Source organism: Podarcis bocagei (assembly GCF_964188305.1).
Source record: "Podarcis bocagei genome assembly, chromosome: 11".
NCBI lineage: Eukaryota > Metazoa > Chordata > Lepidosauria > Squamata > Lacertidae > Podarcis > Podarcis bocagei.
Genome location: NC_138136.1, coordinates 43,739,097 through 43,761,752, shown reverse-complemented (window position 1 = coordinate 43,761,752; position 22,656 = coordinate 43,739,097). Strand labels below are relative to the sequence as shown.

At 43.1% G+C, this 22,656-nt stretch overlaps 2 protein-coding genes across 2 annotated transcripts in view; both read left to right on the top strand.

Moving 5' to 3' along the window:
- Positions 1 to 4,768: 4,768 nt before the first annotated feature.
- Positions 4,769 to 22,656, top strand: part of ITGA1 (integrin subunit alpha 1) — a 68,190-nt gene continuing 50,302 nt past the window's right edge. Inside the window, exon 1 of the mRNA XM_081212682.1 lies at positions 4,769 to 5,029. Within this exon, the coding sequence (XP_081068808.1) occupies positions 4,969 to 5,029 (61 nt within the window). The 5' untranslated portion in view covers positions 4,769 to 4,968. The remainder of the gene's footprint in view (positions 5,030 to 22,656) is intronic.
- PELO (pelota mRNA surveillance and ribosome rescue factor) lies at positions 11,375 to 16,375 on the top strand. The gene is made up of 2 exons (XM_081213385.1): positions 11,375 to 12,411; positions 14,788 to 16,375. The coding sequence occupies exons 1-2, from the start codon at positions 11,686 to 11,688 to the stop codon at positions 15,217 to 15,219; spliced, it is 1,158 nt and encodes a 385-aa protein (XP_081069511.1). The 5' UTR covers positions 11,375 to 11,685; the 3' UTR covers positions 15,220 to 16,375.

The window sequence follows — 22,656 nt, the reverse complement described above, 5'->3', positions numbered from 1 at the left end:
TTTATTACTCTCAAAGGAGCAGAGGAAAATTCCATGAACTTCCGATTATTCGCCAAAATCCTGGCTCCAGCTCAGGAGGGTGTGGGTGAAGAGAGTCATTACTAATCCCAATATCTCCAAATATTTGAGATAAGTCTGGTTTGAGCTGCATGCTTTTGCAGCGCTGCAAAAAGATGTGCTCTTAGCTCCTACTGTTTTGCAAACAAATAATACAATGAGATCAAAAGCTGAACTGCAAAAGAGGCACTTTGAAAGGAAAGTGATTAGAGAAAGGACTGTATAGAGAAAGTTTGGGTGGGGGAGAGAGAATTGCAAACTAGAGAGCTAACATTGCGAAGCAAACATTTAAAAATGGCCAGAACATGATAACAGCTTAGGAGTTTAATGCTAGCAGAATATATGGAGAATTTCCAAGAGGAAGGGTTTAAAGGACCCTGAAAAGGAATCTAAAATCTGTATACTGAGTTGAGTTAAGTTTTGGTTTTTGCTTTTGTCCACACTGCAAAGCATGTCAGAATAAGAGCAACTATCTCTACTGACTTCAGGGTTTGGGGGGCCCTAAGCTGAGACACGGGTGGCGCTGTGGTCTAAACCACAGAGCCTAGGGCTTGCTGATCAGAAGGTTCAAATCCCCACAACAGGGTGAGCTCCCATTGTTTGGTCCCTGCTCCTGCCAACCTAGCAGTTCAAAAGCACATCAAAGTGCAAGTAGATAAATAGGTACCGCTCCAGCGGGAAGGTAAACGGCGTTTCCGTGCACTGCTCTGGTTCGCCAGAAACGGCTTAGTCATGCTGACCACATGACCCGGAAGCTGTCTGCGGACAAATGCTGGCTCCCTCAGCCAGTAAAGCGAGATGAGCGCCGCAACCCCAGAGTCGTCCACGACTGGACCTAATGGTCAGGGGTACCTTTACTTTTACCTTTAAGGTGAAAGAAGTTGCAAACTGAGAACTCTCTGAAGCTGTATCTGATCTCCTTGAACAACCTGTGCAAAGTGGAAACAGCACTCTGAAGGCAGTGGGCCCACTGTGGGTTTTGGGGTCCTGGCACATGCCCAACCCTGTCATCCTCTAGAGCCAGCCCTGGCAACTGTGGGTAATGCTGGATAAGATCTGGGTTTCAAACACTATATTCTCAAGTTGATTCTTCAAATGGCTCTGGGCAATGTATTGTTAAGCCCAAGGATAGCCCTGCCCTGTTTAATTACTTTTAGATGAGAGAGATCTGGAGACTTAGGGTGTCTTTGTTATATTTAGGTTTCTTACATTCAAAGCTGGAGAAAGTTAATAAATCATATATCCTTAAATCTCCCAAAGCAGCAGGAGCTAAGGCAGCAGTTATGACTTGCCCTGCCTGTCCCCCTTCCCCAGACATGTAAGCAACCCCTTCCCCCAACCTGCTATAACTGATCAGGCATGGAAGCTGTAGAGAAGGGCTGCCTGAGACTTACTGCAGTGCTTCATTCCCTGCCCCTTTCTCTGTTCTAGGTCCATTATTTAATGTATTTTCTAACATCAATGAATTTACCAATGTGGTTACAGCAAAGTGTAGACATTCTCTCTTACCACCGAGAGCCCTAAATGTCTGTGCCAACCCCCCTTTTTTCCTGCTGCCCCCAAAGGCAAAACATTTGGCAAGCTAAAGCTTGCAATTCCTAGACATCCCAGTGCTCTATTGCTGGGAGCATTGAGCACCACCATCCAAACACATTTCCCCATGCAGAGTAAATTACTCCACACTGGCACAAATATCTCAAAAGGGTGCCAGCAAAATCCTTTGTGGTCAGTTTTTGAGGCAAATGCATATTCCCCCTCCCGGGCTTTTGCTATCGCCAGTCCCCTGAAACGTATCTTTGTTCCAGTCGATAACTTCTCGTTTGTCTCAAATGTCAGTTTATCATGATTCTAACATACCCCATTTAAATCGGGTGGGGAAGGGTTGTGTTCACCCAGTACTATTCCCTTGATGAGCTTTGGCTTCTCTTCACTTTTGTCCTTTGGCTGAATAGAATTGTTGTATGCTTGTGTGTGATTCCTGATGCTTGGCAAATGATCTCTGGCTACATTTCCATCATAATCATCTAAAAATTCCAATCACATTCTCAGTGAAGTGGTCTTTGCCAAGGTCTCCCATCATGCGTCGCAGCAGGCATCTCCATATGCCCCAAAATCACAGGACTCCTCTCATCTACTCCGAAAAGGGTACCTCTTTCTTTCTCCTGCTGCTCCTGAACTGATTCCCAGGCCAATCTAACTCATACCCTAAAACCAACTGTAGATTTAAGGCAGCCTTCTCAAAAACTGGTGTGCCCCCCAGATGTTTCAGCTACAACTCCCATCAGCTCCTACCAGCATAGTCAGGAATGATGGAGGTTGTAGTCCCAAACCTCTGACATGTGCCAGGATGAGGAAGGCCAATCTAAAGCCTTGAACAATTCCTTGCCCCAGGGTATGCTGTGCCAGGTCCATTCTGTCCAAGCAACTGCAAGTAAACTCATTTTCTCTCCATTGTCCCAGTCCCTATAGGGGCAAGGGTCTCTGCTGAGGAAGATAGGCTTTGGGTCTCATTATTCTTGCAAAATTCATGATTACACAAAGGCGAGATACCAGCTCAGAACTGCGCCACTGAAATCAATTGACTTAGGTTATTTAAGTCCATTCATTTCAGAGGGTTTACTCTGAGTATGACTGGCATTGGATATCACCCTAGGCACCTGCCAGTATACATGAGTTTTAGGGAACTGATCCCACCCACTAAAATACTCATAGGAAACAACTGGATTAAAAAAAACACAACTCTATATGGTCTCTTTCTTCAGCCAGGTCTGCAGTTTGTAGCTCAGAACTTGTGACTCTCCAGATGTTGCTAGACTATAATCCCCATTGTTCCTGACCACCGGGCATCCTAGCCAGAGCTGTTGGGTGTGAATCCAACAACATATGGAGGGCCACAAGTCACCCATTTCTGCTCAGCCATTCCCTTAATGAGTGGGCTGCTAATCATTTATCTCTTCCTGTAATTTGATTTCCTAGCAGCTTCCATTTCTTGGGATTGTTCCACCACCTTTGCATTCCCACCACTGTTGGCAGTCTCCTGATTAGATACTGGCTGTAATATTCCACAGTCCAAGCATATCAGTTGCTGATCCGCCTCCCGGAATTCCTCAGCTAGGCACAACTGGAATCTCTCTAGCTAGATGTTCACCCTTCTCTTTAAACCCCCCTGTTCTCCTTCACTTTTATTTTAGGTTCTTCCTCAAATGCCTTACTTGCTTGGTTTCTCAAGGATGTTCAGATTTATGTTGACTGCTGTGATTCACTCCATCCTGCTGCACACACCTGCTCAGTTACTTTCCAAGGTTGCAGAGCTATGTGATCCACAATCCCCAGTGGTAAGAAGGGCTATGTTGCTTGTTTTGAATTATTTACGGATACAGTATACAAGCAGTACATATTGGAAGTGCATAAACAGACTATCCATGTGCCAGATTTTCAGGCAAAGATTCTGAAAAAGGCAGCTGTGTTGATCCATAAGGGACTCCACCCCCACCCCAAAATCCATAGTTGGCCCATATCTTTATTAGGTCCAACAAAAATGTCACACAATAGTGAGCAAGTTTTTGAGTTCACCAGACTTCTTCCTCACATCTAGCCTCAGGAATAGTTCTGGACAGTTCAGAAGCCTGCTTGCTGTTTTGGTTGGTTCCTTAATCCCAAGGCACTTCATCTGAAGGCAAATCACACCTCTCTGCCCATCTCTCTGCCAAGAGGGTGCCACCTTCACAAACCCCAGTGTGTTTTTCATTCTAGGCTGTGCAGGGACTCCCAGCTGTCAAAGAACACTGAAGCAATACTATGGCAAAATCAGAATAACAAATTGGTACAGAAGTGGATTGAACATTGTTGGTCACTGAACAATTCAGAGTATATAGGCTGTCATGGGGGGTGGGGGTGGGATAGTCACCAAACAGGAGACTAGAATTTTCATTAATGATATAGCACTTTACTTGGTCTTACTATAGCTCTCTGAGAGCTGTCTCTGTTATTCCCAATTTACAGCTAGGGTAACTGAGGCTGAAAGATAGCAGCTTGACTGCAGATTTAAAACTGTATGTGACAAGGCCTGTAGAGCAATTTATGCTAACATGAATGATCCAAATAAGCAGTAGGTGTTAATCTTAAATGCAAATTGCATGAGAGAATTTGCAGTCTCCGCCACTGCCAGCGCCTGTATATACAGAACAGAAACATTTTTAAAGAGTGATGTAAGTGGAGGAAAAATTAGACCCACAAAGGGCAGCTTCAGCGTGGAAGTGTCTTGAAATCTGAATTTGACACACACACTTCTTAATAGGGACCTCTGCAGTCTTGCAAAGAAGAGAGTATTATTTAGGACCGCGGTTTGGGAAGAAAGGTGGGGGTGGAGGGAAAGAGAGAGGGAGAGAGAAGAGGTTGTTCCCAAAACCTGCCTTCTCACTGTCAGCATTTGGTAGGAGCTGGCTGGTAGCTGGAGACACCCATTAATTATAAGCATGCAGATGTCCCTTTAAGGTTTGCTTCGCAGCCTGCCGACTTCAGCCTAAACACGAGCTGTTAAAGATCTGACTTTATTTGTACATGTCTCTGAGCTCCGGGATCCAGCCACGTGGGGGTTTCAAAGGCTCAGAGCCCACTTGGAAGAGGAGAGGGAGGGGGGCTGGGGAGAGGGGGGTGCAATTCATCTTGATGTGTAGGGGGAAAGAAACTTAAAGGGCTTGAACAACAAACAGGAAATGCCTGGCTGGGCTGCTGCTGCTGCTGCTGCTGCTGCTGCTAATGCAGAAGGGACCAGAAGCAAAAGCGGCAGCGGCAGCAGCAGCAACAGGACTGTGAAGTTAACAGCCGAACAAGAGAACCCCTGTTGCTAACAAGGTTGCCTCGTTTCTTTCTTATTTTTCCCCTGCACGGGTTCCTTTTGCAATTGCAACCATGGGCTCCTGTCCCAGCGGCAGCATTCCAGGTGTCGCTGTCCCCTGCTTGGTACTGACAGGTGAGAACATCTTTCTCTTCTTTCCGAAGGCTTCGCATCTGCCAAACTCTCCTTCTGCTTTGGGATTTCCCCAGAATTGAGCAATTCGTCATTTCCACTTCTTTCAGTCTGTCTGCTTTTCAGCCAATTCCACACACACCCCACCCCGAGTTTTAAGTCAACTTTACAACCAGCGATTCAGTGATTTTGGCTGACAGAAGCCTTAAAACTAAACAGAAAGGTGCAAAGAAAGAGGAAAGTGGGAAATAAGAAATCATAGAACTAGGCAAGCAAGGAAAGGGTGACCGGGTTGAAATGTACTGTTGTGCAAGCTTGGTTTTCACTTTTGCAAATCATTTTGGACAGTGAAGCAAATTGCGCCCCCCTAACTGCACAGGAGATAAGGGAGCTGATTTACTCTTACTTAGCATAACACTGCCAGTGAAACATGTGGTGTTTCCATTTCAGGATTCCCTGTTCTCGAGGATTTCTTAGAGCACCATAGACTCAGGGGAGTTCAGCTTTTCCTGACACAAACCATTTTCTGTTTTGGGGTGGTGGAATGGGAGGAAATGGAAATGGGGGTGGGAGAGGAAATGAACACAATTGCAATTGCTCGATGCTTTGTGGGTCTCGGAGGGATGGTTTTGCTGAAGTATGTGGGCGAAGCAAAAAATAAAAAAATAGTGGGGAGGGGAACATCACATTGACAAAGGCTGAGAGTAGCCAGGAAATCTTATAGTAATCACCCCAAGGGGAAATGAAAATATTATTTTCTGTTGCTTGTGTCTTTTGTAATGTTTGGTTCTAGTTTGTAACTCACTTTTGACAGGCTGGTTTTATTTATTTTTAATAAGACAACTCTGGGATGAGTGGTTTAAATTTTCAACTTTTTGTCTTTGCTTTGGGGGTTGTTCTTTGGAAATGTGCACTGCAGTTGCAGCAATGCCTGATTATAGTGATCCCAGCTTACCAAGCAATGGCATCACAAGTCATATTATTATAACATCCAGAAATTATAGCATGGTACTATTCTCCTTCCTATACACAGTGTTGGCGATGTTTAAGGATGTTTTTCATACAGATAATGAACTGTTTTGTTACTCCGTTTCTGGATTTCTTTTTCAACAAGCTCTGCAACACCTTCGAGCCACTAGTAGTTGAATAATTTACTGTTGAATTTACTCTGAGCTCTCTGAGCTGAACATCTAAATACAAAGGTAGGCCACTTGGTTGAAAGGAAGTATTGGACCTGTACAGCAGTATATAGTCAGTGCATAGATTGTTGGTCATTAGGTACCATCCAAGCTCCTGGAAGATAGCAGAGAGTAAACACAGGGTGGAATATTCCATTATTGCTTTAGGTGGTTGGTTATTTTCCTCTTCAGTATACAGTGGTACCTCGGATTAAGTACTTAATTCGTTCTGGAGGTCTGTTCTTAACCTGAAACTGTTCTTAACCTGAAGTAACACTTTAGCTAATGGGGCCTCCTGCTGCTGCCGCACTGCCGGAGAACGATTTCTGTTCTCATCCTGAAGCAAAGTTCTTAACCTGAGGTAATATTTCGGGGTTAGTGGAATCTGTAACCTGAAGCGTATGTAACCTGAAGTGTATGTAACCCGAGGTACCACTGTAGTATCCATTTATGTCATTGTTGAAGACAGGATGGAAGTTAGAATTTCTAAGAATTGTGAACGTCTAAGAAGTGTGGGCTGCCACATGTCACGCCCTTCTCATCACTTGATTCGCCAGTTCTTGATAACTTGCAAGCTGGATGTCTAAACTGTTTACCAGATAATGTTTAACATAATGTGAATACAGAAATTTAGGCTGGTGTCGTGTCTCATTCATACACGCAAGAAGCCGCAGGCTTCAACTGATGAACAAAAGTATGAATTGAGCTTCAGGTTAAGTTTTTGCTTGTTTGTTTTCTCTCCCCCCCCCCCCAACTGATGCTTTGCCTGGGTTCAGTTTTTACGTTCCTTACATGCAGAACCAAAACTGATGTAGCTTAAACATACTGAGTAAGAGATGGATATAGGGTAAAGGAAGTATAGAGCAAGATACCCTTGTTGATTATACTGAAAGACAAAATCTGATAAAAGCCAGCTCAACAGCAACATCATAGCCATTGCCAACATCTAACTGAACAAGAGTTGAAGCTAAGATTACAGATCTAAGAATGCTTCATAGAAAGCCGGTCAAATATGTCTAAGGATTGAGCTATAGGCCTGATAGGGTCACTGCCTTCCAATTTTCCTTCCCCTTTTTGAAAACCAAACAGAATATAAAAGTTAAGGATTTGCAGGATAATTCTGCACACTTGCCATGGTAGTTTCTGAACTGATGCTAAGCAAAATATAAACATGAACTTTAAAGATTTTCAAATGTGACTGAACAGGAAAGGGTACACAGCAGACATAAATGAAACTTTTTTCTTAAGGCCAAATTCTGATCCCAAATACAGAAGCCCCATTGTGTCTTTTATTAGGCCAAAATTATAGTCCAGTAGAAATCAGCTATTTGGCATTTTCGAGGATTTTATTTAAAGTTCTCCAAATCTTTCTTTTTAACGTAGGCTCATCGACTTGGTATCTTTCTCAGAATATTTATTTCCCTTTTCCCTGTGCATGTGAAGAACTGAGCTACAGGTGATGAAAATCTGTGTTTTTCTGTACTGAAATAGCATATTGTTGCAGAGGTTGCATGCCACCCCCAACCTTTGCTGAGCAGTAGCGAGATTCCAGGGGGTTCCAGACATTTACCCAGGGCCATGTTTCCATTGGGAATTCAGGCCTGTCAGAAATGGTAGTGTTTTAAGATGTATGATTTATTTTACACCTATATACACCTGGGTCTAGGTGGAGGAAGAGAATTCACAGCATTATCTCTCAAGAGGGGCTTGTTCCCCATAGCAGCATAGCATTGGGGTCCAAGGCATTTTGCACACCATTACTGTGCCTCTAACCCAGCCTGGTAAGATGGTTCTGCCCCGCATGCCCTCTGCCTCAGTTCTAGCACCATCTTTCTCCCTCCCAAGAACCTTTGCTAAGTGGCCCCTCCCCTTCTCCAAACCTATTTCAAAAGGGACACATTTTTCCTGTTTGGCACCATACACACCCGGTAATAGCAACCCCCATTTTGCACAGACTCAGACTCAGGGTTATTTCTTCAATGTGTTGATGACTCACCATTGTTTCATCACCATCATAATTTATTACTTGTACCCCACCCATCAGAATGGGTTGTCCTAACCACTTCCAACAGAATACAAAAAACACACGATACATCAGACATTAAAAGCTTCCCGATACAGGGCTGCCTTCAGATGTCTACGGAAGGTTGCATAAATGATTATCTCTTTTGACATCTGATGGGAGGGCATTCCACAGGGCGGGTGCCACAACCGAGAAGGCCCTCTGCCTGGTTTCTTGTAACTTCGCTTCTCCCAATGAGAGAGCTGCCAGAAGGCCTTCATAACTGGATCTCTGAGCTGAACAATGGGGGTGGAGATGCTCCTTCAGGTATACAGGGCATAAGCCTTTAAAGGTCAGCACCAACACTTTGAATTGTGCTCAGAAACATACTGGGAGCCAATGTAGGTCCTTTAGAACTGTTATTATATGGTCCCAGCAGCCTCTCCCAGTCACCTGTCTGGCAGCTTGCATTCATCTAGTCTGGCCAGGCTAGTTTGTAGGAGAATTGCTGAAGCCTGTATATTCCCATCAATATTCCAAGTTTTAGCTAAATTCTGACATTCATTAATTTATAACATTCACTGACTTCCTAGAATTATGAGCGCCTTTGCACCCCCAGACTTGTTTTAAGAAGTATAGGTAGCTGAACTGCAGAAAATGTTACAAATTTCTACCGTAAGACCATCTGTTTCTCAACAATCTCCTTTCCTATCTTATTTGCTACTTATCAAGCATTTTCTATTCCTATACTGTATAACAAAAGAATAGTCTAATAATTTGTTGCTATTTCTCCCTCCAGCAATTGTTTCCAAGTTTGGGTTTCAGTTGAGATAATATCATGATGTATCTCCATAATAATGGCAATAGTATTTCATATTAAGCCTCAGTACTATTATTGTTTTGAAAACACGATCCTCTACTTCTGCCTTTAAAAGCTGTTTTTTTTAAAAAAAAAAAGTAAGCTAAATGACAAAAATGGCTTTTGAAATGGCTGACGTTACAGCTGTAAAATAATGCCATCAATTTAAATATTTGTCAGACTAGGAGTTATAATAAAAAGTGGTGAACCAAGGGGCTGCCATATGCTGCAATGGAATAGTTTCACTGTTTATTACCTGTTTTTAAAAAGAAAAGATGTTAAGGCACATCATTTTCTATTCAAATGTTCTTAGAACTGAAAAAACAATGACTTGACTTGCAATGAAACCAGTTACTAATATATTTTGAGACTGTTGTTTTCAACTGAGTCCTCTTTTGCATAGCTGGTTTTCCTAATAAATAAACCAAAGTTATTGCAAAAGTATTTCCTAATCATTTTCTGAACATTGCACAAGGGTCAACTGAACATCTTCAACTGAAGACTGCATAACCCACTTCTTATTAAAAAAAACAACCACAATTTTCTGGGTTGCAAAGTAGATCAGAAACCTAATCTATTACCTTGAACAGGAGGGCTAGTCCTGCAAAAAATTTTACTTGTTTAGTTGGTTTTTATCACAGATTGTTGATTGCACCATTCTAAGAGTTAGAATGAAGTCACTTGCAGACTACCTGTTTACTGGTCACTGATCCTGATTTGTTTGCACAAAGTTTGTGGGGAGGTTATATGATGTCGCCTCAACTACCTGTCTTCCCACACTTTCCCATGCATTCATTGCTGCAAATGTCTGTTTTTAATTTTTTAAAACAGGGTCCGTTGTGCAAGAGCCCAAACCTATTTTAAATGCACAACCTGAATTTGCGGTTATGCGTGGAATCCCACTAGCAAAAAGCAAGTCAGGAAGCACACTGAGATTCACATAGAGCTACAGTTTTTGCTTTCAGAGTAATTTATATAGGTAATTTATAGCAGAGGATGCTTAAGATTGGCTGTTTCTATTGCCTTTATATGGCATGCAAGGCACTATGCAGAAACAGTGGCTCTGCCTCAGTGGCTCAGCAGGTTTCCTACTAATGTCATCTCTTCCCACAAGCAGGATCTGAGCACACTGGAAAGATGGTGCAAAGCATAGGGTTACTGTGCATATAACATACATTTAAAGCACATGGCTTCTGCCCCCTACCAAATTGTAGTTTGTTAAGGGTGCTGCGAATTGTAGCTCTGTGGTGGGTAAACTACAATTCCCACAATTCTGTGGGGGAAGCAATGTGCTTTAAATGCATGGTGTGTATGCAGCCAGTTTTTCCAGACCAGCGGTTAACAGATCATTTAAATATGGCAAACAGGATACTGGAAACCAGTTTTGAGTTTTTTATGGATTTTCCATAAAAAGGATGAGGGGGAATATAGTCTAACAGTCTGATGCTATCAAAGTAACGTGGACGCTGTGAAAAACGTGCATGCATGAGCAGCAGCAATCCCTTATTAAATACCAGTCTTTAAGCATCCAGCGGCACTTAAGCCAGAGTATTACCAGCTCCATTTAAATGTTTTGCTGTTCGGGGGCTGTTAAAGCAAGAGATCAGGAGCTGGGAATGTACAATAGTTCCAAAACATAACTGTCAACTTTTCCCTTTTTAAAAAGGAAATTCCCTTATTCCGAATAGAATTCCTCGCAAGAAAATGGAAAAGTTGACAGCTATGGTTTAAGAACCAGCTATGCCAGGAGAAGTGCCGAACAGCTGAAAAACACCTTATTTTAATCATATTTTTGCACAGCCCGCTTCTCCTGTGCATATTTGCGCGCAAGCAATTCTAACTGAATAGGGCTTACTCCCAGGAATGTATGCACTGCAGAAACAAAGTCTTTCTGGAAATTATGTGGCAAGAATAAACTCCACTGCATGTAACGGGATCTACTCGCCTTGTGGGCGAGCAAAAACTCGCAGTGTCACGCAGCTCGAGCGCATTTCCTAGAAGAGGCTATTCCCTCTTAAACTTTTTAAACCAGCAACTTGCGCGGCGGAGGGCAAACGACGCGCATGCACTGTATAGCACCAAGTCAGCGAGCCGCTCCCAACTCTGCTGCGACCGCGATTCCCGGGCAGAGCCGGCCGGCCGCTCCGCGCATGCGTCGCGGGGCGCGGCTGGCGGAACGTCCGGCCGCCTTGCCAGCCGGCGGCTTCCCTCTGCCGGATGACGCGACGCGAGGAGCACGGCGCAGGCGCTCCTAAGGCGGCGGGAGCGCAGTGACGCCAACGCGCGTGCTCGGAGGGAGGGGAGGAGGAAAAGCCGCCGACTCTTGGCCTATCAGGACCCGGCGGGCGCGCAGGCGCAGGGGAGAAGCGGCCGGAGGGCGGCTGTTGGGCCGCCGATGCTGAAGTGATGGGTTGCTGAGGGGAGTTTTCTCTCACACGCCGCATCGAGAGGCCTCGCCCTCGGCAGCCCAGTCATGAATAGCTGACCCCCCCCCTCATCCTTTTCACTCACTGAGAGGAACCAGGCCTCTGAGGCGGCGGCCTGGCGTGTTCCGCTCTTCCCGGGGCTTGAGCGGCGGGTGCGGCAGGGCCGCCCGCCTGCCCCCTGAGGCGCCGGCGGGATGAAGCTGGTGCGGAAGGACATCGAGAAGGACAACGCCGGGCAGGTGACGCTCATCCCCGAGGAGGCCGAGGACATGTGGCACGCCTACAACCTGCTCCAGGTCGGGGACAGCCTGCGGGCCTCCACCATCCGCAAGGTGCAGACGGAGTCGGCCACGGGCAGCGTGGGCAGCAACCGGGTGCGCACCACCCTGACGCTGTGCGTGGAGACCATCGACTTCGACTCGCAGGCGTGCCAGCTGCGCGTCAAGGGCACCAACATCCAGGAGAACGAGTACGTCAAGATGGGCGCCTACCACACCATCGAGCTGGAGCCCAACCGCCAGTTCACGCTGGCCAAGAAGCAGTGGGACAGCGTGGTCCTCGACAGGATCGAGCAGGCCTGCGACCCGGCCTGGAGCGCCGACGTGGCGGCCGTGGTGATGCAGGAAGGGCTGGCGCACGTCTGCCTGGTGACGCCCAGCATGACCCTGACTCGGGCCAAGGTGGAGGTGAACATCCCTCGGAAGCGGAAGGGCAGCTGCGCGCAGCACGACCGGGCGCTGGAGAGGTTCTACGAGCAGGTGGCGCAGGCTATCCAGCGCCACATCAACTTCGACGTGGTCAAGTGCGTGCTGGTGGCCAGCCCGGGCTTCGTGAGGGAGCAGTTCTGCGATTACATGTTCCAACAGGCTGTGAAGACGGACAACAAGCTGTTGCTGGAGAACCGCTCCAAGTTTTTGCAGGTAAAGCTCAAGGCAGCGTGCTCCGTTTAAGTTCAAGGGAGGGGTGATCGTTATTCGATAGTGGAATGGATTATATATATATATATATATATATATATATATATATATATATATATGGGCGGGTGTGCAAACATGGTTTGCCAGAACATGCAAAATATCAGCACGTGTCTACATAGAACTAGGTGAATGCATCTAAGACAGCCACACACAAAAATGTTCACAGTACATTAATGGCCATCCTATAATATTCACTTGTTTTAAGTAATGGTAATAATAATAATAATAATAATAATAATAATAATAATAATAATAATAATAATAATAATAATAATAATTTATTTATTTATACACCGGCCATCTGGCTGAGTTTCCCCACTCACTCTGGGCGGCTCCCAATCAAGTGTTAAAAACAGTACAGCATTACATAGTAAAAACTTCCCTAAGCAGGGCTGCCTTCAGATGTCTTAAAGATAGGATCCAAATCCTTTCACAAATGCTTATTCAGCCAACTTGGGCATCCTTTCACAAATGCTTATTCAGCCAACTTGGGCATCCTTTCACAAATGCTTATTCAGCCAACTTGGGCATCCCAAGTTCAATGCTGTGGGTTGGATGTGGATGCAGGCTTATCTGGGAGTAAGTACCATTGATTTAATGGGGCTCACTTCTGAACAGACATGCATTGGATTGGGCAATTATTTAAAGTAGACCTGTCAAGATAAGTGGGACTTAAAGTCCTTTGAAGACTTTCTTCCCATCCACTTGGGATAAGTATCTGTAAGACTGATGCTTTGAATCCCTTCCTCTGAAGGCTTCAGCCCTAAGCATGGTTACTTTTAGGTAAGTTGACTGGCTTTTGTGGAACTTATTTATGAAAAAAGCATGTTTAATTGGCTGATATACATCAGTTTCAGATGCCAGTCTAATACAATCTCATCTTGTTACTTTGGTTGCAGTCCTGTGTCCCTTTACCTGGGGATAAACACCATTAACCTTACTGAGACTTACTTTCTTAGTTGACATGTGTAAGATTGCACTGATAATCACTTCTCCAGACCTTTCCCTTTTTTGATGCCAGTTCCCTTGGAACTTGTATTTAGTGTACATTGGTTGAAATAACCAGAAAACTAGTTTGTGCCTAAAGCCCTGTCATGAATGATGTAAGGAGACCCACTCTTCAACATTTATTTGATACATAAATCTGTAGTATTTATGCATGCTAATATAAGTTGCATTGCATTATTAGATTGCTCAGATTTATTAATTTCTGCTATGCAGTATTGTAATTGGTAAACTTAATATCTTTCAAACTGTATGCATGGTCCTCTGGAAATTAATGTACTTGTAGGCTTACATGACAGAGCTGAAACTTTTGGTATAAGAAGTAATAAGATTAAAACAGCTTTAAAGCATGGCTGAATAAATACTGCTCAACAAAAAGAACAAAATCTTGTGGGTTGTATGTAAATCCATCAGAAGTATTATTTAACTTTACATGTAGCTTTTGGAAAGGAGAGGTGCAAGCATGCTTCTAATGCCAATGAAACCTTCCCCAAAATTAAGATTCTTTAACTATATATGTGAAAGGAGAGTGGCAGTATTAAATACCAGTTTTTTATTCTATATTTTAAAAATGCCTGCATGAGCATGAAATGTTTGAGCTTTTTGAGGCAAATTCTCATTCTAATGAAACTGTGTCCTATTGTGCTACTTGCACTTAATATGGAGGGTGTGATTAAGAACTCTTCCTAGCGGGCCATAAAGTTTGTGAAGTAGTGTATGATCCTACATATGTTTACACAAAAGTTATTCTAGTCAATTAGACTTAAAACTAGTAAGGATGCTTAACATGGCAATCCTTCTGATGGTTGTAAAAAGTGAAATGCTCTGCAACAGTGTTGGAGAACCTGCCACCTTCCAGATATTTTTGAACTACCAGCATTGCCAGTGGTTAGCTTGTGATGGGAGGTGTAGTCTGGCAACATCTGAAGGGCTATGCATTCTCAACCCTTACTCTATGTGGTATGTGCATCACTGAAATTTGTTCAAAAAACCTTATTTGTAGGAAGTCACCAGTAGCACTGTTGTTTTTAACGTATCTAGCAAAGCTAAGCATAGGGCATAGTTACAAATGGTAGGATGTAATCTCACAACTTTCCAGTAACTGAACATAAAAACTTCTTTGAATGATGTAAATAGTTATCATTATCGTCAGTCATCATGTCTCACCACAACAGGCAATCCTGTAACTTCAGGGGCTTTTGCATTCGAGAATCTTTACCTGACTTGAAAACAATTCAAATTTAAGGAATTCAGTTTTCAAGAGAAATAAAAGTCATTATCAAAGTTGTTTCTTTTCTTTCTTTTTTATTCTAGGTACACTCTTCCTCTGGACATAAATATGCATTAAAAGAAGCTCTGTGTGACCCAGCTGTGACTAGTCGACTTGCTGATACTAAAGCAGCTGGTGAAGTCAAAGCCTTAGATGATTTCTACAAGATGCTACAACATGAGCCTGACCGGGCTTTTTATGGTCTCAAGCATGTGGAAAAAGCCAATGAAGCCATGGCTATTGATACCTTATTGATCAGTGATGAACTTTTTAGGCATCAGGATGTGGCTGCACGCAGTCGTTATGTCCGGCTAGTTGATAGTGTGCGTGACAACATGGGCACTGTTCGCATCTTCTCTAGTCTTCATGTGTCTGGGGAACAGCTTGGACAACTAACAGGTGTGGCTGCCATTCTGCGTTTTCCTGTTGCTGAGCTCTCTGATCAGGAAGAAGATTCCAGTTCTGAAGAAGATTGATGGTGTACTCATTCACCCTTCTCATGTAATGACTGCTTCAGCAGGGAAGGGTGTGTCTTTGTCCCAAATATTTTATGCTTCTGTACCATGCCTTACCAAAAGGAAAAAAACAATGGGAACACTATTTTTTTAAGTGACTGGTAAGGTGAGCATTTAGTGTGCTGCTCTAGAAAATTGCATATTTATACATTTTCCTTGTGTGAGTGGTAATGATTATGATAGTTCTCTCTTAGCAAAACTGGACTGACATAACTAATTTGAAAACATTGCTGGTGCTTTGTGGAACATGTGGAAAACCAATAAACTGAAACCATGAAAGAAGATAATGTTTTGCTTAAGTATTTTCTGTGTTGCACACACACAAAAGTTTCTCTCCCCTCCCCCCTGTTATCATGGGAAATTGTTTAAATGCTAGGATATTATAAATGATTATTGTTGAAGTGTTTATTAAGTTGAGATTGTGTGACATACTGTAACTGTAATTGTGTTTTATTTGTAATTTGTGTGTCTGAAAGATTGTGGCTGATTTTGCACAATCCTTTCAACTTACCACTGAGATGGGCACAAGCTACAGGCACTCACATGTAGCTGTTTTATTCCTTTCTTCACATGAGTGGCAAAACAAAGGTTAATGGCTTCCAAACAAGCCAGTATACAAAGCCACAATTTAAAATTGTTTGGAAGCCATTGATTCAAGTAACAGGAAGGTATGGGTAACTGGATTCCAGTCTTGTTTCCTAACTTACATGAACAGAGAAGTGAAGTGGGAGCAAAGGGGCTGGATATGGGTGCATGATGCTTGAGTATAGATTGCTTATTAAGTTGTGATTTGATCATGCCAACACGGCCATTGATTTACTTTGCTGTTGAATTGAGAATTTTAGTTGCAACAAATAACTATTTTAAAAAATGAAAAGCAAAAATAATACTTGATTTATTAAAAAAGGATTTTAAGCAGAACTCCCATGGACACTGTTAATGCATAAGGTGGGTCGTGTGTGGCCTACCCATATTTTATTAAATACTGTTATTGCTGGGTTAATCATAACAATGGCACATTTCTCATGGCCACCTAGATCATAAAAGGCAGTTTTCATAGAATAGCGTAATCACTAAAAAGCTAAAACCTATGTTTTAATAAAATGTTGGCAACAAACTTATTTTGTGAGGATTTTACTAGTCTTGCTCATGTGTCTTATTAGTTTATTTTATTAGGAAGTAAGCACGGATTCAATAAGTGAACAGCTAAACAAAATCAGTGAAAGAATGAGCTGGGAGGTGGTTGGGTTTGGGGAACCAAGTCTTTGTTCCCTGTGTGCAGTCTGCTGATCTAAGGCCTCAGTTCTAGGCACCTTTCTCTAAAGATAAGTTCCATTGAACTCTGTGGGCTTACTTGCAAGTCAACATACATAAGATTGGGCTGTTATTCAGGAATATTTTCTCCTCCTTGTGGGATTGGATTCTGCAATCCCAAAACTTAACGTGTGTGTCTAATCTTCTGGATTTGGATTATAGTCTCTTTACTTGAACTCTAGACCTAAGACCACCAGAGGAATACTGATAGCCATTTCCCTCTCTAAATTGGGTTTATTTCAATATTCCTACAGTATTCAGTACTTTCAAGGACTAATTAGTGTTTTTTATGAGAGATGAAAACTTTTACAACACACAAGTAGCCTCTTTGGACTAGAACACTGTTTGCCTTGTGCTAGGTGAGTTTTCACCAACCTGGCAATTTCCAGATGTTTGGGATTACAACTTCCATTAGCCCCAACCACCCTCAGTTTGGTAAAGACTGGGCTAGATTATAAAGAAGGATGTTGCTGTGCCAGGTCCATGATATTTGTATTTAGCTATATTATTTATATCACTCAGCAATTGCTGAGGTCTTATGTTAGTCATAAGTACTGATTTCAGTAGGCCTACTCTGAATTTGACATAGTTGATTCCTGTAACTCGTGAATGTTATTGCAGTTAATGATCAATTAACATACTAGTATTTTAAATGAAATATCTGAATGCAAGACCACATGCAGGCTATGCTAGTTGCATTAACATGACAAGATGGTTGAGATACAGCTAGAAAGGATAAAAACAGTATGTAAAATCTCTCCCTAACATTTTGCACAAAACAGGTATTTGCTAAATATTCCCAAATCTTTTTTACTTTGATTTTGGGGGAAGTAGTTTTGGGTTAAGAAAAAGTCTAACTTAACAAGGCTGCTTTTTGTGGCCCTTTTAATAATTAATTTAATAACCTGTCATTGAGGAAATTCTTAATGAATTTACACTCTGGTACATTTATTCTTTGATGTATTCATGCTTTGATGTATTCTGTATTTATTAAAACGGATTTGCTGCAAGTAGTTGGATATGTGGAAGGTGGTGTAGGCCACAATCCAATGCACACAGGAAGGAGAGTGGTCTCCATGGAAGAAACCCTTGCATGGCTTAAATTTATGATTGATTTTTATTTATTTATTTATTTTGCAAAAGCACTGTTAGATAACTGTCCTTAACCTCCGCTTTATCTCTTTGATAGTTATCCATTTATTGTTGAGGCGTATACTTGTATCAGTTTCTCACAACAGTTTTTCAGATAGTTCCTTCCCTTATTTATTGCACTTGACCACCTTGCTTTTAAGGAGCTCAAGACAATGTCTCATAATTTTTCTCTGCTCCTCCCAACCTTTATACAGTGGTACCTCAGGTTAAGTACTTAATTCATTCCGGAGGTCCGTACTTAACCTGAGACTGTTCTTAACCTGAAGCACCACTTTAGCTAATGGGGCCTCCTGCTGCCACTGCGCCGCCGGAGCACGATTTCTGTTCTCATCCTGAAGCAAAGTTCTTAACCCGAGGTACTATTTCTGGGTTAGCGGAGTCTGTAACCTGAAGCATCTGTAACCCGAGGTACCACTGTATACGGTACCTTTAACAGCTCTGTCATACAGTGTCCACCACCTTCATGCCTTCCATCATCCTTGACTATTGACCATCCTGGTGGGACCTGATAGGAGTTTTGGTCCAAAACATTTGGAGGGCCACAGGTTGGGGAAGGCTGGTATAGGTCAATAGAGTGGTGAATATTCAGCTAACTTCATTGCAGAAAAGCTTTCTTCACTGGCTTATACTGTTATTTGCACTTCTCACTGCTCACCAGTGCCTTGTTAAACTGATAAATGTACTAAATCAAGGCTTTGTATCTTTTCCCAAGCTGAGAAAACTGGGAGACTATTTTGTGGGGGGCAATAAAGCTCAAGAAAATGGAACTCAATTAACGGTATACCAAGGCAGTATGACCTAGTGCCTTTTACCAGTTGCTTGACACCACAGGAGGGGAGAGTGCTCTTGTGGTCTGTTTCTGCCTGCAGGTTTGCCACAGGCATCCGTTCAGTAACTGTGAAGATAGGAGGCTGTACTACACAGGCTACTGGGTTTATGCAACAGACTCTTAGGTTGAGATGAATTAGAATTAAGGTGCCCTGAGTTTTGAATTCCCATTATTTGCTGAATTTGAACAAAGCCTAGTGTTGGATCTGAACAACTGTTAATTATAAAATCTGAGTCATCTGCAAGATCCTTAGCTCTGTTTTGCTCTAGTAGACAGTTGTCTACTTTTTTACAAACAGCATTCTATTTCTTTTGTATAGTTTACTGGAAATTCTCCAGAATCTTAGTTTATTATTCTGCAAAGGTTAAAGATTAAGGCAGAGAAGCTCAAACAAAAGTTCTTTTATGGTCTGTAGGGGGGGGGGGAATTGGCAGATTTGAATTCTGAGCTAGAAAACTGAAAGATTTGTATAAGGTTTTATCTGAAATACTGGTGTTTAGTCACAAATGAAATTAATTGCTGTATGAATTTCAGTTGCAGCATTTTGAGAGAGTGGGTGTGGCGTTTGCCCTCCTAGGTGTGTGACATCATACTGGGTTCATAAGGAAAGGGTTAACTTATTGTAAAATGACTAACCAATGGGAACCCCAGGGGGCAGAGTTAACAGGTATAAGGTTTAAGCACAGAGGGTTTTTGGAGGAGTTAGAGTTAGGGTGGTAGAGAAGACAGTCTGGAGTTAGAAGAGACAGAGAAGATAAGTCTGTGGGTTGGGCTAGTCTGGTGTGAGTGAGTGAGAGAATTTGTTAAGAGGAGTCAGTCAGACAGTTGAGATAATCAGTCACTAGGAATTAGGAAGGTATAGGCCAGTAAATAATAATAATAATAATAATAATAATAATAATAATAATAATAATTATTATTATTATTATTATTATTATTATTATTATTATTATTATTATTATTATTATTATTATTTTATATACTATACCCATCTGGCTGAGTTTCCCCAGCCACTCTGGGCGGCTTCCAATCAAGTGTTAAAAACAATACAGCATTAAATATTAAAAACTTCCCTAAACAGGGCTGCCTTCAGATGTCTTTTAAAAAGAAGATAGCTGCTTATTTCCTTCACATCCGAAGGGAGGGCGTTCCACAGGGCGGGCGCCACTACTGAGAAGGCCCTCTGTCTGGTTCCCTGTAACCTCACTTCTCCCAATGAGTGAACCGCCAGAAGGCCCTCGGCACTGGACCTCAGTGTCCGGGCTGAACGATGGGGGTGGAGACGCTCCTTCAGGTCCTAAACTAAAGTTAAGATACTGACAGGAATATTACCTGAGAAACCGTAAACTTGTTAATGTTTGTAAAATAAACTTGGTTTTTTGGTTCACTTTTAACAACTGACTGGACTCCGTGTTTTACCAGAGAGTAACTGGTTGGTGGCAGCAGGGAAGCGAGCACAGTGGTGGCACAGGGATCAATAGACCGTTAAACGTCCGGGGACCCTGTGTGATCGCCACAGTGGGGGTTACAAGAGCTCTGAAAATGCACATATTCTGTATGTGATGTACATTTTGCTGGAGGAAAGCTGGGGTTAGAGTAATATGTGACAACCCAGAAATGCTTGCTGTTGCATTATTCTTGCATGTTAAGCATCCCCCCGGGAACTGCAGTGTGCTGTGAAGTTGATTGTATCAGTGGTGCAGTTAAGGACTGGAAGAAGTCAATGAAAGAATTAATGGTTTCAGTGTTTAGGAGATGTCTGGATGCCAGGTGTAACAATGGAGGAGTAGATTTAGTGTACAAGAGAAGGCCAGAGCTCAGTAGTACAGTATCTGTTACACATGCACAAAGTCCCAGGTTCAATCCCTAGCATTTCCAGGTAGGGCTAGGAATGTCCTGTTTGCAACTGAGTACCGTCCGTATTTTTCGCTCTATAGGATGCACCAGACCATAGGAGGGGGAGAACAGGGGGGGGAAATTCTCCCCCTGTCTGCTCAGCGCCCCTTCAGCGAAGCGGCAGGAGAAACGGAGCCCCTTCCATTTCTCCTCCCGCTTCACTGAAGGGGCGCTGCACAGCTCTCCCTCTCTGCTGAAGCCAGGAGAGTCTTGCTCTCCCGGCTTCAGCAAAAGGTACCTGAAGCCTTCGGAGCGCAGCGCGAGTTCCCGCTGCGCTCCAGAGGCTTCAGGCGGCCATCCCTGAAGCCTGGAGAGCAAGAGGGGTCGGTGCGCACCGACCCCTCTCGCTCTCCAGGCTTCAGCGAAAGCAACGCGAAGCCAAGGAGCGCGGAAGGAGCTCTCTGCGCTGCGGAGGCTTCGCGTTGCTATCGCTGAAGCCAAGGAGCCTGCATTCGCTCCATAGGACGCACACACGTTTCCCCTTAATTTTTGGAGGGGGGAAGGTGTGTCCTATAGAGAGAAAAATACGGTAGTTGCATCGAGCTACTGCAAGCAACACTGGACCAATTCATTACTGTTGCTAAAAAATAAAACTCCTGCAAATGTCCCTGGGTGGACACACTGTTGCCCAGCTGACAATTGCAGACGGCCCTATCTTATATCCCTGGGAACAATAGTTTTTCAGTATGAAGCAGGAAATTCCCTATCCAGGCACGGAGATAGGGTCCTCCCCCTTTTTTATATCATTGTCTTTGCCCTTCAGGTTGCTCAAATCCATTGCCTCCTCTCACCCTTTTGACAGTTCCCCATGTGGTGTCTCAACATCTCATGCCATTAAGTTCTTATGCAGCCTTTTTGGGAGCTCTACCCCAAGGGGATTTCTTCCAATATATGTGTGTGTATTTCTGAACACCTTGAGAATACCCCGAATTTGCCGATGCTTCCCTCTTGTTTTGGCTGCATAAGCATTGGTGCTTGGGGAAAATTAGTTGGCAATAATATATAAGTAACAACAAGAGACTTCACTTTTTCAGTGGCTTTCTCTCTCTCATGACAATAGTTTTCTTTGCATTCAGGTTTTTACTTCTACAGCCTTCTAGCGGGCTGCCACCTGAAAGTATTTTGTTAGAGAATACAGTAAATAACACAGCAGTGTGATTCATTTTCCTTTTATTTATTGGTCAAAAGAGCAGAGCCAACAAAACGTCTCTTCCTCTCTCCTTTACTGACAATAACTTTTAAAACTACTTTTTTGCTATTTTCTGGGGATCATAAGAGCACTAATGGAAACAACGAGACTTTTACAAGCAATAATTCTGTTCTTTTTATCCACTTCAACTACTGTAAAAGGCACTGAAAAGCTTGATCATGGCCTCATAAAATGCATTGTGAATCCTAGCATCACTTAATTATCAACAACTTTTTATGAGATGCACTCTTCTTCTCCAGAGAACATAACCCACAAGAAACACCTACATTACAAGGCCCATTAAAAGGAATGGGAGGAGCAAAATAAACGGGATCATGCTCCTTTTGCATCTCTTCTTCATTTTATTTTGGCTTACATAAGACGGGGCCCTTTGACTCTTAGCCTTTACTTGGAGATCCTGTAGTCCTCTAGAAGTTTTGCACTACAACCCCAGAGAGCCAGTGTGGTATAGTGGTTAAGAGCGGTAGACTCGTAATCTGGTGAACCGGATTATTTTATTTAACCTATTTAACCTATGAGAGCCATTGTGGTGTAGTGGTTAAGAGCAGTAGATTCATAATCTGGGGAACCGGGTTCGCGTCTCCATGCCTCCACATGCAGCTGCTGGGTGACCTTGGGCTAGTCACACTTCTCTGAAGTCTCTCAGCCCCACTCAGTGTTTGTTGTGGGGGAGGAAGGGAAAGGAGAATGTTAGCCGCTTTGAGACTCCTTTGGGTAGTGATAAAGCGGGATATCAAATCCAAACTCTTCGTCAGTCAGCAAGGCCATTGTTTGAAGATTGTAAGAGTCGCCGTCCGAAACATCTGGAGGGCACCAGGTTGAGGAAGGTAGCCACTGAAGAACAGAGTCTGTTGTTTAGATAAAACACCATGATAGGCAGTGTGGTCTTACTTTGTTCCACTTGAATCAATCCTTGGAAACCTATGATGCTGAGCTTCTCCCATCAAGCCCCTCCCCTCCCCAGCCTCATGCTGTTTTCCCACTGGGTAAATGAAGC